General features: G+C 41.7%; 1 protein-coding gene across 6 annotated transcripts in view; it reads right to left on the reverse strand.

Annotated features, from left to right (window-relative positions):
* The window catches only part of LOC133519882 (GATA-binding factor C), a 104,566-nt gene that overhangs the window by 52,560 nt on the left and 34,894 nt on the right, over positions 1–17,112 (reverse strand). The window contains exons 3-5 of one of the 6 annotated variants that reach the window (XM_061854062.1): positions 14,917–15,459; positions 4,958–4,972; positions 4,241–4,392 (exon numbers count right to left, since the gene is read on the reverse strand). In XM_061854062.1, coding sequence (XP_061710046.1) covers positions 4,241–4,392; positions 4,958–4,972; positions 14,917–15,459 — 710 coding nt within the window. The remainder of the gene's footprint in view (positions 1–4,240; positions 4,393–4,957; positions 4,973–14,916; positions 15,460–17,112) is intronic. The other 5 variants (XM_061854063.1, XM_061854066.1, XM_061854064.1 and 2 more) reach the window with 5 other exon arrangements.

Below are 17,112 nucleotides of genomic sequence, written 5' to 3' on the forward strand. Positions count from 1 at the left end.
CCAAGTTCTCATGATGGAGTCAGGAGTTGGTCACCAGAAATCCTAATCTACTAATTATAATCCCATCGTGTTTGGGCTCAAAAGATTTGCCCTGACGAACACCATCGATCTAGATGAGGTCCAGGGTCTCATGATGGAGTCAGGAGTTGTTCACCAGAACTCCTACTCTACTCATCATAACTCCATCGTGTTTGGGCTCAATAGAGTTGCCCTGACGAGCACCTTCAATCTAGATGAGGTCCAGGGTCTCATGATGGAGTCAGGAGCTGGTCACCAGAACTCCTACTCTACTCATCATAACTTCATCGTGTTTGGGCTCAATAGATTTGCCCTGATGAACACCATCGATCTAGATGAGGTCCAGGGTCTCATGATGGAGTCAGGAGTTGGTCACCAGTACTCCTAAACTACTCATCATAACCTCATCGTGTTTGGGCTCAATAGATTTGCCCTGACGAGCATCATCAATCTAGATAAAGTCCAGGGTCTCATGATGGAGTCAGGAGTTGGTCACTAGAACTCCTAATCTACTCATTATAATTCCAACGTGTTTGGGCTCAAAATATTTGCCCTGACGAGCACCATCGATCTAGATGAGGTCCAGGGTCTCATGATGGAGTCAGGAGTTGGTCACCAGAACTCCTAATCTACTCATCATAACTCCATCGTGTTTGGGCTCAATAGATTTGCCCTGATGAACACCATCGATCTAGATGAGGTCCAGGGTCTCATGATGGAGTCAGGAGTTGGTCACCAGAACTCCTAAACTACTCATCATAACCTCATCGTGTTTGGGCTCAATAGATTTGCCCTGACGAGCATCATCGATCTAGATAAAGTCCAGGGTCTCATGGTGGAGTCAGGAGTTGGTCACTAGAACTCCTAATCTACTCATTATAATTCCAACGTGTTTGGGCTCATGAGATTTGCCCTGACGAGCACCATCGATCTAGATGAGGTCCAGGGTCTCATGATGGAGTCAGGAGTTGGTCACCAGAACTCCTAATCTACTCATCATAACTCCATCGTGTTTGGGCTCAATAGAGTTGCCCTGACGAGCACCATCAATCTAGATCAGGTCCAGGGTCTCATGATGGACTCAGGAGTTGGTCACCAGAACTCCTAGTCTATTCATCATAACTCCATCGTGTTTGGGCTCAAAAGATTTGCCCTGACGAGCACCATCAATCTAGATCAGGTCCAGGGTCTCATGATGGACTCAGGAGTTGGTCACCAGAACTCCTAGTCTATTCATCATAACTCCATTGTGTTTGGGCTCAAAAGATTTGCCCTGACGAGTACCATCGATCTAGATTAAGTCGAGGGTCTCATGATGGACTCAGGGGTTGGTCACCAGAACTCCTAATCTGTTCATCATAATCGTAATTTGATGGTGCTGGTCGGGGTAAATCTATTGAGCCCAAACACGATGGAGTTATGATAAATAGATTACGAGTTCTGGTGACCAACTCCTGACTCCATCATGAGACCCTGGACTTCATCTAGATCGATGGTACTCGTCAGGGCAAATCTTTTGAGCCCAAACACGATGGAATTATAATGAGTAGATTAGGAGTTCTGGTGACCAACTCCTGACTCCATCATGAGACCCTGGACTTCATCTAGATCGATGGTACTCGTCAGGGCAAATCTTTTTAGCCCAAACACGATGGAATTAGAATGAGTAGATTAGGAGTTCTAGTGACCAACTCCTGACTCCATCATGAGACCCTGGACCTCATCTAGATTGATGGTGCTCGTGAGGGCAAATCTATTGAGCCCAAACACGATGGAGTTATGATGAGTAGATTAGGAATTATGGTGACCAACTCCTGACTCCATCATGAGACCTTGGACTTCATCTAGATCGATGGCACTTGTCAGGGCAAATCTTTTGAGCCCAAACACGATGGAATTATAATGAGTAGATTAGGAGTTCTGGTGACCAACTCCTGACTCCATCATGAGACCCTGGACTTCATTTAGATCGATGGTACTCGTCAGGGCAAATCTATTGAGCCCAAATACGATGGAATTATAATGAGTAGATTAGGAGTTCTAGTGACCTACTCCTGACTCCATCATGAGACCCTGGACTTCATCTAGATTGATGGTGCTTATCAGGGTAAATCTATTGAGCCCAAACTCGATGGAGTTATGATGAGTAGATTAGGAGTTCTGGGGAGTTCTGGTGACCAACTCCTGACTCCGTCATGAGACCCTGGATCTCATCTAGATCGGTGGTGTTCGTCAGGGCAAATCTTTTGAGCCCAAACACGATGGAATTATAATGAGTAGATTAGGAGTTCTGGTGACCAACTCCTGACTCCATCATAAGAACCTGGATGGACTTCATTCGGGTCAAAAATAATAATACAAACCCTAACGTGATTTTAAATAACACTGAAACTCTATAGCACTAATGTGCGCAAACGATTGGCATCTTGACTAGGCAGCATGGGTGCGTAGCCACCATGCCAATCGATACGACAACGAAACACTATATGTCTCTCTCTCGTACTAATATGCACAAACGATTGGCATCTTGGCTGGGCAGCATGGGTGCGTAGCCAACATGCCAAACGTTTACGATACGACAAGGAAACACTATCTGTCTCTCTATCGCACTAATATGCGCAATCAATTGGCTTTTTGGCTAGGTATCATGGGTGCGTAGCCAACATGCCAATCGTTTACGATATGACAACGAAACACTACTCTCTCTCTCTATCGCACTAATATACGCAAACGATTGGTATTTTGGCTAGGCACCAAGCAAGTGTGTGGCCAACATGCCAATCGTTTACGATACGACAACGAAACACTATCTGTCTCTCTATCGCACTAATATACTTTATTTATACCTGCAGTCATTTACTAACTTCTTCATTTTCCATTGGTGTGAAAGAGACAGAATAAAGAGCAAGGGTTTTAGTACACTCTGTAGTCTGTACACTTAGTAGTAGTGTAGATAAAAAAAAACTACTGTGCATATACAATAAAATAAAGAGTGCCCATATGATATCATATGACACTAAAATTAATGTTGCTTGAAATTATATTGAAAACTATCAAGATTATTCTAGTCTGCATTGAAACGCGCGTCACGTTGCCGGCGCTCGCGTACCGAGCGCCAACGCCATCTATCGAGCGTTATTTCGTGAAATCGGAGAACGCTCCAAGGATTAAGGGCTCTTAAGAAGTCATTCAAACGCAACTGAGCGCCTGCATGAAGCGCTCAGTTGCCCGCGCGAAAATGCTTCAGGATTAGCTTTTGCACTGCATCTCGCCGGAACGCACATTGTCTCGAATTTCCCACAACGAAAATAAAAGTGAGAATTCAATCTCTTCCAAGCCTTCAACGGTACCTCTCTACAGTACACTGACTTTAAATACCCGCACCGACATCCGGGTAGCCGTGACTCAACCGTCCAACCGAATAAAACCGTTTTTTAATTCACATTTTATAGTTAAATGTAAATTAAAACACAAAATGTGGTTGGTTGTTTAAAGTGGTGTAATTTAAAGAGCCATGACGAGTAACTACAAGATTGCCAAAATAATGCTTGACATTGTCGTTGGGAGTCAGAGCAGAGGGAGTCTGTCCGGTTGAATGACGGGGATGATGTAACGTGAGCGACCATTCCGCTAGTTTATGTCCGCGATGCGGGTATTAAGGTAAATTGTACAATTGTGCGCACGGGCCAGTCGTTAGCCGCGCGGCTGACGTGCCGGCCCGCCGGCCGAATGTCGCATTGTTTCGGCTTTATGCGTCGACCTCAGATTAGAAGTCTAACCGCAAGATTTATGGCGGTCATGGAGCTAGGCGAGCGACGAACCTCGGCGGTTTTCGTCGAAAACGCTAAACTTCTTACGAGCCCAATTTGTGGCGTTTAATGCGTTGTCGTGCCCGCGTGTATGCCCCGCCTTTTTATTGGCGTCCCGTAACAGTAAACATCACCCATTCCGCCGGCTCGAACCGCCTTCTTGTACATAAGCGCGATTGTACAAAGATAAACGCAGTTTCTGAGATGCTCGTCTGATATGGCTAGAGTTCTTAATAGAAATGCAAATCCTCGACACTTCATTCAATTTGTAAGGGCGCAGTCAAATCGAAATTTGATTACAGAGATTTATGAATAGTTAATGATGGTTTTCATATCTGCGTGTAGAAATCTGCGGACCGAACTCCGAAGACTTGGATGGTTAGGGCGAGTACACAAATTGGTCGGATTCTTACACTCACCAATCTTCGCTTGGGCTTGATGAGGGGTCTGTTCTGCCCGTTCATCTTGTAGTAGAGGCCGCACGCGTTGCAGAGGTAGTGGCCGGTGCCGTCGCGCCGCCACAGCGGCGTGCTCGTCGCGCCGCAGTTAACGCACTCCCGACCCTCTGCCATACAACACATAGCATTAACTTCAATAACACACGTAACGGAAATTCAGGAAAATTACTACATATGTGAAAGCGTTGCCAAAAGTACACGAGCACAAATGGGCGGGTTTCTGCGATATGTCATAATAATGTTCGAATTCCGGAATCTTGATTCCTTCCATGTGCGAGTGTATTTTTGGCAAGCCTGCAAACCTGCAATTTGTGCTTCGTTAAGGGTGAGAGATTAATAAACTAGAGGGTGGTTAATAATTCTATACAGTAGTGACTATTTAGAGATGATTTAGTATTTTTGCAATTAGGTACATTACGTGTAACTTAATTGGTCGCTATAAGATTATATTTACTAATCAACTTGTGGATTATTACATTTAATGTTGTAATTAGGTATATGCTATAATATAATATAAATAATTAAAAGAGGCCACACAAGCAAAACAAAAATCAACACCATCAGGAAACCACAGATTCAGATGAAGAACGATGGGTATAGATAAGCAATATAAGTGCAAATAAAAAATAATTTATTGTAATTTAGTATGTTAGTTTTTTGTGAGTGATTTACCTGTCTCCTGGCAGGCTGGGAGATGAGAGAAAAAAACACATTCAGAAACATTACCAATCAAATTTCACTAACAAAGCATGCAGACACGTATTACGCTCGAAAATAACACTACTAGCATTTACCTCGCAGACAATAAAAGTAATTGCAATTTACAACGAAAAGTAAGTAATATATTCAATTAACCAGGGAAAGCGTACCGTGATGCCGGAGGAAAAATTCTATCAAGATTTTTTACACGCAAGGAAAACAAGAGAAAGTACACTTAGCGCGCAGCAAGCGGAGCGCCCTTCAAATGCTGAATATTTTTAGTTTTCGCACACACGTGACTAATGACTATGTAAACCAGTACCTAGCTTTACCGTAAAATTATTTTATTTTAGCAAAGCTTCAGGTCAAGGGTAAGTGAAAACTGATCCTATAATAGCTTACCAATATGAAATGAAAAAAGGAATACAAGTAAACATTTACCTGCTCATAAAATAATTAGCATTTTGGAAACGGCAATAACAGAAGCTAATCGCTATAAAACTAAATAATATTACAAAAATGTTCGAGAGCGTCTAGCGGGAAACAGAGCGGAACCAGAGCTATAAGGTAATGTATGTACATGCTGATTTTCGCAATCTGTGTACGAACACGTCTAAAATTATATTACACTGAAGCATAACATTCATCCATTTGTTGTTAATCTATGATGAAATAAGCTCAACTCGGCTATTAAGCTGATTGTCTTCACAGCACAGATACCTACTGAAGCATGGATTTTCAAAATATCTACGGATCAAAAATGACTCATGCCCACTTACTATGTATTTAAATCATGCATGAAATATTTACATTTAACCCCCAGGATGAGTCACCCTCCGTGGAGATTATGCAACCAGTTTTCTTAAGACTTTAGAGCGATTACCACCAAAACGAGCAAATGTGGGTACCATATTTACATGGTTAGCGAGAGGATGTGTTCACAATGTGGGATGCACGCGCCCGCCCACAATCTTTCTCTAAACTCGATTACTCGATCGATGATTTACTGCAATCTAATTAAGAATCTCATCTCGTTACGCTCACGTTCCGAAGGTACCTAATACCTATTTAATAATAATATGCGGTGAAATGTGCACAAAATGTTCATAATCTAATCCGGCATTGTGCCCAAAGTGTGTGTAGATACCCAAATCAATAAAGTCTCATTCGTATGTTTACTAACAGTCGGTAATAGATTCAATGATACAAGTTTATTGCCCTACAGATTGTATCGGCAGATCGTATATCGGTATCTCTATAATAACATTATGTATCTAGATCTGATTATTCACGTCGGGACAGACAACGATCCTCTGCATAATTAATATTCGTAAGGACGCGCAACGAGAAGGTGAAAGTGACCGAATACGATGGAAAAAATAAGTTAAACGAACCGAGAATGTTTTACGAGCTTTAGGCAGAGCAGCCATTCATCTTTTTTATGTAAAACCAGATCACAACCGGCAATTAAATCGCCCGGACCTTATCGAAAACTTATTGCGATCGAACCGACGACTCACTTTTTGGACTAACCCTTTATTTTTTTGTTATTTGTGTCGATAAAGCCTGTAATTTGTTCTCAAGATTGTAATAAATAAACACCAATAACGATTATTAGGAAAAAATAATAGGATATTACACGGAACGAGAAGTTGCATGTTAGTGTTTCTCGCTTTGAGACTGATTTAGTTGAATAGTAACGTCTCTATTTGGTAAAACTATGGCCGTTTGTGAAAGTCGGCGGCCGCGGGCGCGAGAGATTTACAACCGCCTGCCCTCATGCCTCGACATTACACGTATTATTAAAGAGAGCAGTATTTCTGATTAATTATCATCCGATTTAATTGTCCAGGCTGGTTCAATCGAATCAATCGTTACGATAACCGTTTTTCGACCCGTTCGCATTGTAAAAGTTACGTCTTTATTTACACGATTATTGAACTGCCTTCCGGCAACAAGGCATTGTAACTTGTTTTTTGGTAATAAAAAGATAATTGACTGTTGACCTAATGCAAACGCACCAACCCTATATCCGGTAGAAAAATAGTTTTAGCGAAATCTCCAGTGTTTGTTCAAAATTAGAATGCGGTTTATTCTCTTTATTGCGGGGAGTGACGGCGGTCGTGACGCGGCCGCGCTACGTGACCGCGATAAAAGATTTTCATCTGCCATATTTACGTAGCAGAGTGGGCGGTTTTTATTTTTCAAGAGTCTCCAGACGAGCGTACTTCGGCTCAATGTTTTCACACGCCCGCTGGCGTGGGGAAAACACCGAAAACCACGCAGCGGTTTACGAGAGCGGCCTCGAGTGATGTTGAATTGTTGACCCGGCGACTTCGGGGGATGGAGGGAAAACTATCGATGCATACCCGGCGGCGCCGCCGTTACTCCTCAATGAAACAGCACAAAAACTAGACTCGTTTTATAGCCATGCACGACGTGTAGTAGGGTAATGTAATTTAAATGAAGGACTAATTCGCTCCCGTGTACCGTGACGCGCTCTTGGCGCATCGGCCCATCAACACGTAACGGTGAGGCTATTTTGCATACAAACCATTACATTATTGCTCAAAACTTATTCTTTGTTGCGCCACAGAGGCTGTTATTAGGCCTTAATTACATGCCTGTATGCAAATAGGAAATTTTAATGGAAGCCAATGATCTCGCGCGATGCCTCTCCTTTCATTAAGCATTAACGTGGCTGGAAATCCTGTAGTTTTTCTGACGATATTGGTCTATTATTAATAAGAACGATAATTGAAATTTGCATGTGGCTTCGTGCATGCAAATGAGAACGAGGGATATCTCGTTCAAGTGTTCGTAAAACACGTCGAGCTCGTAGACTATATATAGAAAAATATATTCATAAACAGGTCTTGTAAATTGTTCTCATTTAACCATGTTTGCGCGGAGACTCTGTAGTCGTTCTTTCATGCCTGATGGAGATCATGATCCTCTAACGCTATGGTCCTCATAAAACTTGCTGTTCTTTTTATTGACCTGATCAGTCCTCCTCATCAGATCATTTGATCTGCATATGCTACATAGAGACCAATTTCTCTCGACTGTTATCTTTGCGTGTGACAATAAGGCCAAGGTACGATAAAATATGGCAGCGGATAGTAAATAGGTGGAAGCACAAGAATTTTCTAAATTAGGTAAGACTTTTAGCTGATCTATATAATTTATACGTTCAAACGTTCACTATTGGAGTAGTCCAGTTGTCTGTCTCGAACTGAAGGAATGAAGCCATTTTTCACGTTCCATGCGCCGCGGCCGGACGCTCTCGTATTTGCATTCGTTATTACGGTCCGGGGATAATTACGTGTGACGAGCGCAGCGCTGCACTGAACCCGCGGTAATTACGCCACTGCTGCCGACCAGTGTTGACTGCCAAACGACAGAATGCATATATGCAGGTCGAATAAGAACTAACGCGAGTATTGTACTAATCGGTCAATATTTTCTAGACAGGCCGCCATCATTTATATATCTGTAATACCGCATCAGACTGATATACGACTCTATTACCGCGAGGTAACATCATCGGCTCAATTTCGCATGGCTATGGTTTTCGCAAACATTTTCATGCAACGAACAGAGCAATATCGCCTCTCAACGTCTCATTAACGTTTAGTTTTTCATACCTACTTGAGAGAAACTGGTGGATAAATAACGATGCCGAAACCCAAAGACATTTTCTAAGTTATGGATAGCGTAGGTAATTAGGTATTCATGTATGCTACTCGTATACTCTATATGTATATTATCGTGGCTTTAGTCGTCGAACAAAACGGAAACAAGATTACTAATTGAAATAATGACTCGATATTATAGGAAATTTAAGCATTTCGGAAGTACCTCTAATTAAATTATTATTTTAGCTCTGCTTTGGCACCTACATCAAAAGCATTTTTAAGCCCGATTGTCAGGATTGTATTCAAAACCCTATTGTCCTCATTATAATTGAATTAATCACTTAAGTTCCGTGGCTTAAATAAAATGCAAATTTTGAAAATGCAATTGTAACCCACAACCCGCATCGGCGGAGCGTGACGGACGCACTACGTGCACGGTTTCGGTGTGTATGTGTGTTACAAAAATATTCATTAGTAAATTGCGACTCTGTAGAATTATTAATGCTTTAGTTGCTTGGTAAAATGATTAACAGCATAGTGTTACTGTGCTAAAATACATCGCATTTAAAACTTTACGGTATTTTTCTAGTTTTAGGTATGTTTATTCGACATAAAGTGGTATAAAATAAATATTAAGTGACCACCTTTTTTATAATAAATAAGAAAAATGCGATGGAACTTGAGTTCTTTTTGTCCATATCCATAGCGTATAAATTTTGACTTTTTGCTCAAAAATTATTGTAAAAAAAACCACGAATAGTTATTATACGGAGTGTTAGCAGCAAACGAAAAAATGGATGCTAAATAATAACATATTATAGTGGAGTCGGGACTTCATTCCAGCGGCGCGGCGGGCCGTGGCGCGCGCGCACGTACGGCGACGCTAATTGGTTGTGCAAGCACATGCAACGGCGTCGTCGCAACGACATAACCTGCGCTGAGGGGTGTATCCCAGAATCCCGTTGCTAAATAATCTTTTTGAAAATCTGAAGTCGTTTCGACGAATTCGTGCTTCTGAGTAAGATGTAAGGAATTTAGATTTGCTACATTTATGTAACTCCTAATGGGAACTTCGTAAAAAATTCTTGCGGGAACACAAAGAACGATAATATATCTTGGGCGTAGATAACCTATTGATGATTATAAAAAAAAAATACCTGAACATATTACAGAACATATCATATCCGATATGCATAAAGTCATTATGTTTTTTTTAAATCCTTCGGATTAGATAAGAAATGCCTAACATTGTTACTAATCGAGATACAGTACCTACTTAATATCTACGAGTAGGTAGATACTAAACAGACAGTGGTAGTCGCAAATAAACATAGGGTAAGTTGGTCTAAGAGCACCCATCCGATAAGAGTACGCTACACCGAAAGGAACCTGTTTAGGATACTCGCTTCATTTATGCCGTATTTTGAAGTGAATGGAATTTAGAAAAGCTATACTGAAAAAAAAAACGATGAATACAGAAATATGTAATACAGAAATTATGTAAGTTTAAAGATTTTTTCTTACATACTTAATAATTTTTAGCATTTGGAACGATTTTTGAGAAAAGACTGTAATTACTCATTATTTAGTAAAATGAAGTACCTATGCAGTTAAATCTCCAAGGACGTTGCCTGCCGCGTGCAATAGGAGCAGTTGTGGTCAGAGTTAACAGATAGTTTCGCCATCCGCACGTTTACGATATGGCCACTGTGTGCATGAGTCCGCAGTTATGTACCATGTTACTCTTACACGCCACTTGCTGATCTATCACAGAATCTACTGTTGGTAGAAGAATCTCAAGAACGACAGATAGCTCAAGCAACTGATAATGCCGTATAAAATGTGCTTTTAGATAGTTTTTGTGATGACCAACCACAAAATTTATGTATAGAAAGAGCTCGCGAAGAAGACAATGCACAATCGGCTGACAACCTACAGTACGTTAACTGGTGAGGTAATTGAGGCACATATTTCCAAGCCAGCTGCTGACTTGGTACAAAATATAGACGGTGAGAACACTTGGCAATACTTCGTAGCCCTTTTTTTTAAATATCTGATCAGTTGCTGGTGTTGACAGACCGATCGCGACATGCCTGCTTGTCTGCCTGTCTCCAAATTCCTTAGGTTGATTTTTTTACCCCGCACGGAGACATAGACCCACTACAACGCACTGGATTTATTTTACAATCTAGGTACGCGCAAGAGAGCATAATAGGATATTTTGAATAGGTCTCCATATAAGCATACCGTCGAGGCGTTCATCTTAAATAAAGTGCCAAAGAAAGTACCAAAAATAGTCTCCAAAGCTTCTTTTAAAATGACATAAGGCGCTTTATTCTATGAGAGTAAAAAAAAAAATTGTGACCTCTGCAATCAAAATAATGTACTGCCTGACCTGACCAGCGTACTCTTATCAGCGTTAACGCGTACTCTTATCCAATAGGGCTTGTAAGAGTACGCAACTGCCATTTTTGTTATTTGCTACTATTTTTAATATATTATTTTAGTTTTGCCATTTGTCATATTACTTTATAGAAGATGCTTAAATTATACATGGAACGATAGTAAAGTTGATTACCTAGTTACCATTTGAATTTTTTTGTATGCTCCGAACGCTGGTGCCTTGAGCTGGTGCTTTGAGCGTTGGTGGCCTAGCGGTAAGAGCGTGCGACTTGCAATCCGGAGGTCGTGGGTTCAAACCCCGCCTCGTACCAATGAGTAAGAATAGAACCAAAGAGATGATTAATAATAATAATATCATTTGATATATTTGCCAGTCGCTTTTCGATTAAGGAAAACATCGTGAGGGGCCGGACGGAGAAATCGGACTAATCCCAATAAGGCCTAATTTACCCTTTGGGTTGGAAGGTCAGATTGCAGTCGCTTTCGTAAAAATTAGAGCCTACGCCAATTCTAGGGATTAGTTGCCAAGCGGACCCCAGGCTCCCATGAGCCGTGGCAAAATGCCGAGACAACGCGAGGAAGATGACGATGCTCAGAACCTTAAGTGAACTTACATGTACATACGTTAGGATGTCATCGTCGGCCATAGGAAGCCCGGTTAAATGTTGTCGTAGGTAAGACTCTAATAACAGCTGACATTGAAAAATATACTCTAACCCGTAATATTAAGGTACGAAAACTTAAGAAGGAATGTAACATTGACCAGCCACTGCATAGTATTATTTAAGAGCTGATTATTAAATTGTTGAATTGTTTAATTTAAATGCCATTTGAATGAACGGAGTTTTAGAAAGTGTGGTGTGGAACGGTTGTGCTCGAGATGTTGGTACGCGGCGGTTGCCCATTTGTTTTAAATGCCCTTTCCATGACATTCCTTTGTACGAACAACTATTTGGGCAGTTTTTAGTCACGATTTTCCGTACACTATTAATTGTTATGTTTTATCCGAAATCTAGGCGTGATTTGCGATCCGATTTTAAATACGACACAATAATAAATGCCTTTTAAGATTATTTGCATGGCGAGTATAAAGTATGCCGCATCATGAACGTTACTAACAGTTTTTACTGTATAACAAAATGTCGGTAATTAACAGACGGTTACAAGAAACAATCAAGTAGATACTTAAGTAACAAAGTATCGTTCAGATCAATTAACTACAGTTTTTGTGAGTACAGACAATACGGCAGCTGTGCCATCGATACTACATTCTGCATTAACTTTACGTGCTGATAGTTGAATTGTTGAAGATGATGGAGATTGAATGAAGAGCTTTAATTCTGGAAACGGTGCTCGATAGGAGCGCTGGTCCGAGGTCAGGCGATCGGCAACAATGGAATGAGCTACATCCGGCCTCTGCACATTATCATATAGCTTCCACCAAGGAACCGACGGCAGCGGCCCGAGACTCGAGCCGCACTTACCTCCCGCGGATTTACATGCTACCATTTGCTTTTAAATCGGCGACAATGAAGAATTTTACTGTCGCCAAAACTTATACAAATAAATTTACTCTATACTTCTGATCAAAAGAGCGTATATTTTATAATGCATTAAAACCACCTTTTTGGGAGATTAGTATACAAATTAGATAATTTATAGGCTAATATTACCACATTCTCGGAACGTGTGCGGCGATAAAGCTCTGAAGAATTTCTGACGTTCCGCAAGTGCGAATAAAATGAATGTGGTAATAGAAAATGCTAAACGGGCTTACTTGGGCAGTAACTAGCAGGTATGATACTATGGGTAGCGTACCTATGGCATTACGTTTTTTACAACAATTAACGAGAATACGCTGAACCGGACAAAAACCGAGTAACGACGCGTATATAAACACTGTATAAATTGGACAAATTGATAGAATAAACCTACATAATGTATTGCAGTCACCTTCAATTACTGCGGAGCCTGAAACATTTGCGTAGGCCACTCTAAATCATTATTCCGTGTTACGATTAGGTACCATAATACAGCATTATAGGGAAAATTTATGAAGTGATATTCACTTTTGACAAGGTGGATTATCTTTGAATAGTTCTTCCGTGTAATGCTTTTTAATTAGCGCGCCGTTTTCATTCGCTTTCCTGCTGTAATCTTATGGGAAACCATCTCTAACTAGTGCAGGGAGATCTTCAATCGCGCGCGTGAGATTCCATGCTAACGTTAATCCATTAGAAAACCCACTAAATATTGAACCCACAATTGAAAAGGCTCACTATTCAATGGCCGCAATGTTGCACATTCATTACCCCGATGTGAGACAATAAAGGACGGCCATTTTTGGTTCCCGTCCATTGTCAAAGCTTAACAAGTGTGAGAGGCTATAATTACAATTTTAAATATGTATGAAATAAAGCAGTCGCATTATGTGGTGTTAACACAATTTACTGTTGAGTAATTTTTGGTTATAATACGTACCATAGCGGGTAGCATTGCGAAAAGTTTGCATCACAATAACCGGCGCAACAATGCACGCATTAGCGTAAAGGTCATGACGAACAATATCTCAATATACGAGTAAACGATATACTTTACTAATTATCTATTCATTGTTTGTTACTAATCTACAAATCACACGAAATGGAATTCGTAAAAAACATAATCTCTGACTCCAGCTGCATTGTTACAGTACCTACCTAACGCAACAACTTTAATTTAATAAAAATAATTTCAAAATCCTAATCCTATCCTATCCTCATCTTGAAACAAGCAGCATGAATATTTTTTTACTAAAACTATGATATCTACGAAGTCGGAGGTAAATTTAAAAGTCAATACGCGATTAAGCCCCGTTTCTATAATTTGATAATATCTACGAAGTCATCTTCGAATGAACGAAAGTGACATGAATTAACTTCGCAATTCAACTTTAATTTCGAAAACGGTCTTGAGAGTTAATAGAAATCTAGTTAGAACATTTGTTTAATTGCGTAAAGACAATAGTAAGTTGCAATTAAGTAATGAGAAACAGTTGGTTTGTTTGGTCAACATCAAAAGAGCCCGCGTGGGTTCACATGCTAAACGTACTCGTAACAATGAATATTGTGCGCCCGCGCGCCTAACAGCCCTACATGTGGACGCCAACGGCGACGAGGCATGGGAACAACCAACTACAGACACAACTGCATCTTTAGCGTCCAACCAACCTTTTGTGCACATCTTCGAAAATATCCAAGAAAATTTCATTTAACATCGAAATTGCCAAGTTAAATTCTTCACTTTATTATCAATGCTAATTGATCATATTTGTATGCTAGTGACCTTCACCGTGTGTTAGTGTTAGGGTAAGCATCAAACCAGTTAGTTATCCCAAGCCCGTGTACTGAACACAAACGTGTGGCGCCACAACCCGGCGCCCAGTGCAGGATACCCCGCTTATCCGACCACATCGACCACTTCCAATAATTATTACCGCACAATGATATTTGGAAATAACGAAATATTAATCTCCCAGTGCTTATCTAATTAATAAATCGACATTGTCGAATAGATGGAGCTGAGATTCTAATTACGCGAGTGCTATCGTGGCAGCCATTTTGTAAAGGCTCCCGATTAACGAGTCTTGAAACGCCTCACAGGCTATTGGATTTAGATGCCGATTATAACGACTGTGAATTTAGTACTCATAAGTGAAAGCTCTCTGATAGTTTAATAAAGAGAGCAGCTCCGTGTCTCCAATTCATAACCTTTTAAGTCTAGACTGTTATTGTTAACTGTATATTAATTCGATAGTGTGATCGGGTAAGCGTTGTATGATGGTGTGAGTATCACGTGCGTCCCAGCGAGGCGAGGCGGTGCAAGGCGAGCGAGTAGTCCCTGCGGACTCACCGGCGCTGGTTCGCGTCTTGTTTGGCCGCGGTTTGTTCTGCTGTTGCGCCCCATTATACCCCTTGCCCTGGTAGTTGTAGTAGTCGCCGCCGGCGGCGTTGTACTGAGCGTTGTACTCCCCGGAGGGCTGACTCGACTCCTGGGGACACGACTCCGGCTGCGCACCTTCGCGTTGTTTGGACGGTGGTGCGCCCATCATGGGCTTGACGTCCCCACACAGCGGCAGCTCTTGCTGCTGCTGCATGAAGGCGACGCTCATGGCCGTCGCGTGGGCTACGGCAGCTTGATAGTCTTGCTGGCCTAACGCCGCCGCGGCCACCGAGTCCGGTGTGGAGTCCTTCGGCGGCGTCGGCGGAAACGAGAACAGGGGGTGCGGATGATGATGTTGCGCGGGAGAGAGAGGCTTGTCGGCGGGGGCAGCCTCCTGCTGAAAGCTGCCGCCCCACGCGCCACTGCTTAGTGCCTTTGACTCCAGCCATGGATGTAGCGGCGTGTGGAAGTGCGGCCGACACACCTGCCCGCTGCCGCCGCTTAGCGTTCGACCTGCGTATACAAAAAATATTATTCTACACTTGTAAACTGATTCCTAAAGTTATGATTATGCTAGTATGACGAACTGAAGTCGTAACTTAAACGCTTAAAGCCATTAGCATTCGTACTTTGATTCCCTTAACCTCTTCGAGTTTACGAGCATTTAAGTAACCATTATCGTCGCGGACGAGATCTACTGATAGGAGAGGCATCGTAACACGAGCCCGAAGCATCAAAACTTGCCGTCATTAAGGAGGGATAATTTGAAGGCGTTTTGTTACCCCGCCCGCGCGTACGTAAATTAATATCATTTGTGTCTGTCTAACAACTGGTCTTTCACACGACATCTTCATCTCAAAATATTGTTATCACGCTTATAAATATTCTAGTCTAATGCATATTTGATAAACAAATAATGGGTATAATTCCGAGCGCGCCGGCCGGGCGCGTCCGTGAACAAAGGCCGCTCTTTTCCGAAATGTTTCAAAAGCGCCGTGTCACAACACTGAGCAATTAAAATAGTAGGCCAGCTGGAAATTTCATTAATTATGTACTCAGTTCTGATTATACACCGCGTTGATTTGTTTGCGTACGTGGTTAAATCGTGAAACTATTCAAAACAAAAAGTTTCTATTTGCGAAACGGAAAAATAGTAGCGACGTTTCATTCGCTCAGTTCGTGTTGGCGCCCAGTCCTCCCCTTTTTAATTCAATTGTATTTGACAATTATTATTTAAACGTGAAGGCGAACATATGTACCGGTGTGTACATTTGGAAGGGTGCCGTAATGATATCTTTTGGGCTGGTTCGATTGGTGGGTTTGTTAGGGGCCTTCCCTACCGCGGCCGCCCCGCGGCCGTGTAGTGCGCTGCGGGTACTCAACTATTGGGTTACTTACGGTTAACTCTCTGTGTACAATATGTTAAATGTACGCTTTTATTCAATCATAATATGAACTCGCTATATTTTCACAGCATGAGGCAAAGTAAAATAGCAAAACTGTAATTTAGGGAAAGACTCCCTGTATACACGTGCTTACATAGACAATAGGCTCGCATACATGCCCGCATCACATCGCCAGGTGTCGATCGCAGCAAAGATTATCGTCTATCAGCGATGTTATCGAGCCCGTACGGCGTACATTGCGCGCTTTCCAGCTAGACAAGCCGATCAAACAACAAAAAAATCAATGAATGACACAAATGACCCTCCTCAGTGAAAAGTCGTGTATTGTTTCAGTCTTTCGTATGGTAACGCTAGGCAGGCACTGTTTTTGCGCCAAGTATTTTATATTACATTGTAATTTATCAGTGTATAACAAAAGCGAACGATTCATATAGGCATAATCACGTAATCTGCCGATAATTATAATAAATGCTGTACAAAACAATAATTACTAAAAAAATAATCAATCTTTGACATTAGGCGGAGTGCACAGCAACGTTTTGACAGGGTCCGCGCACCCCCGCGCTAGGCCAGGGCCACAATAGCAGGCGATGGCGGACGATAAGCGTATGAATAATTCGTGTTATCGCGCCATCTCGCCACATGCCCTACCTGCCCGGTACCAAGGAACTCCAAATCAGCAGTTGTGCGACAAACGCAGGGTTGCTCAGGGTAGCGAACTACAAGTAAGTATAAATTAATAATCTCAAACTTCAAGATT

Source organism: Cydia pomonella, chromosome 7 (assembly GCF_033807575.1).
Source record: "Cydia pomonella isolate Wapato2018A chromosome 7, ilCydPomo1, whole genome shotgun sequence".
In the NCBI taxonomy this organism is placed as follows: Eukaryota; Metazoa; Arthropoda; class Insecta; order Lepidoptera; family Tortricidae; genus Cydia; species Cydia pomonella.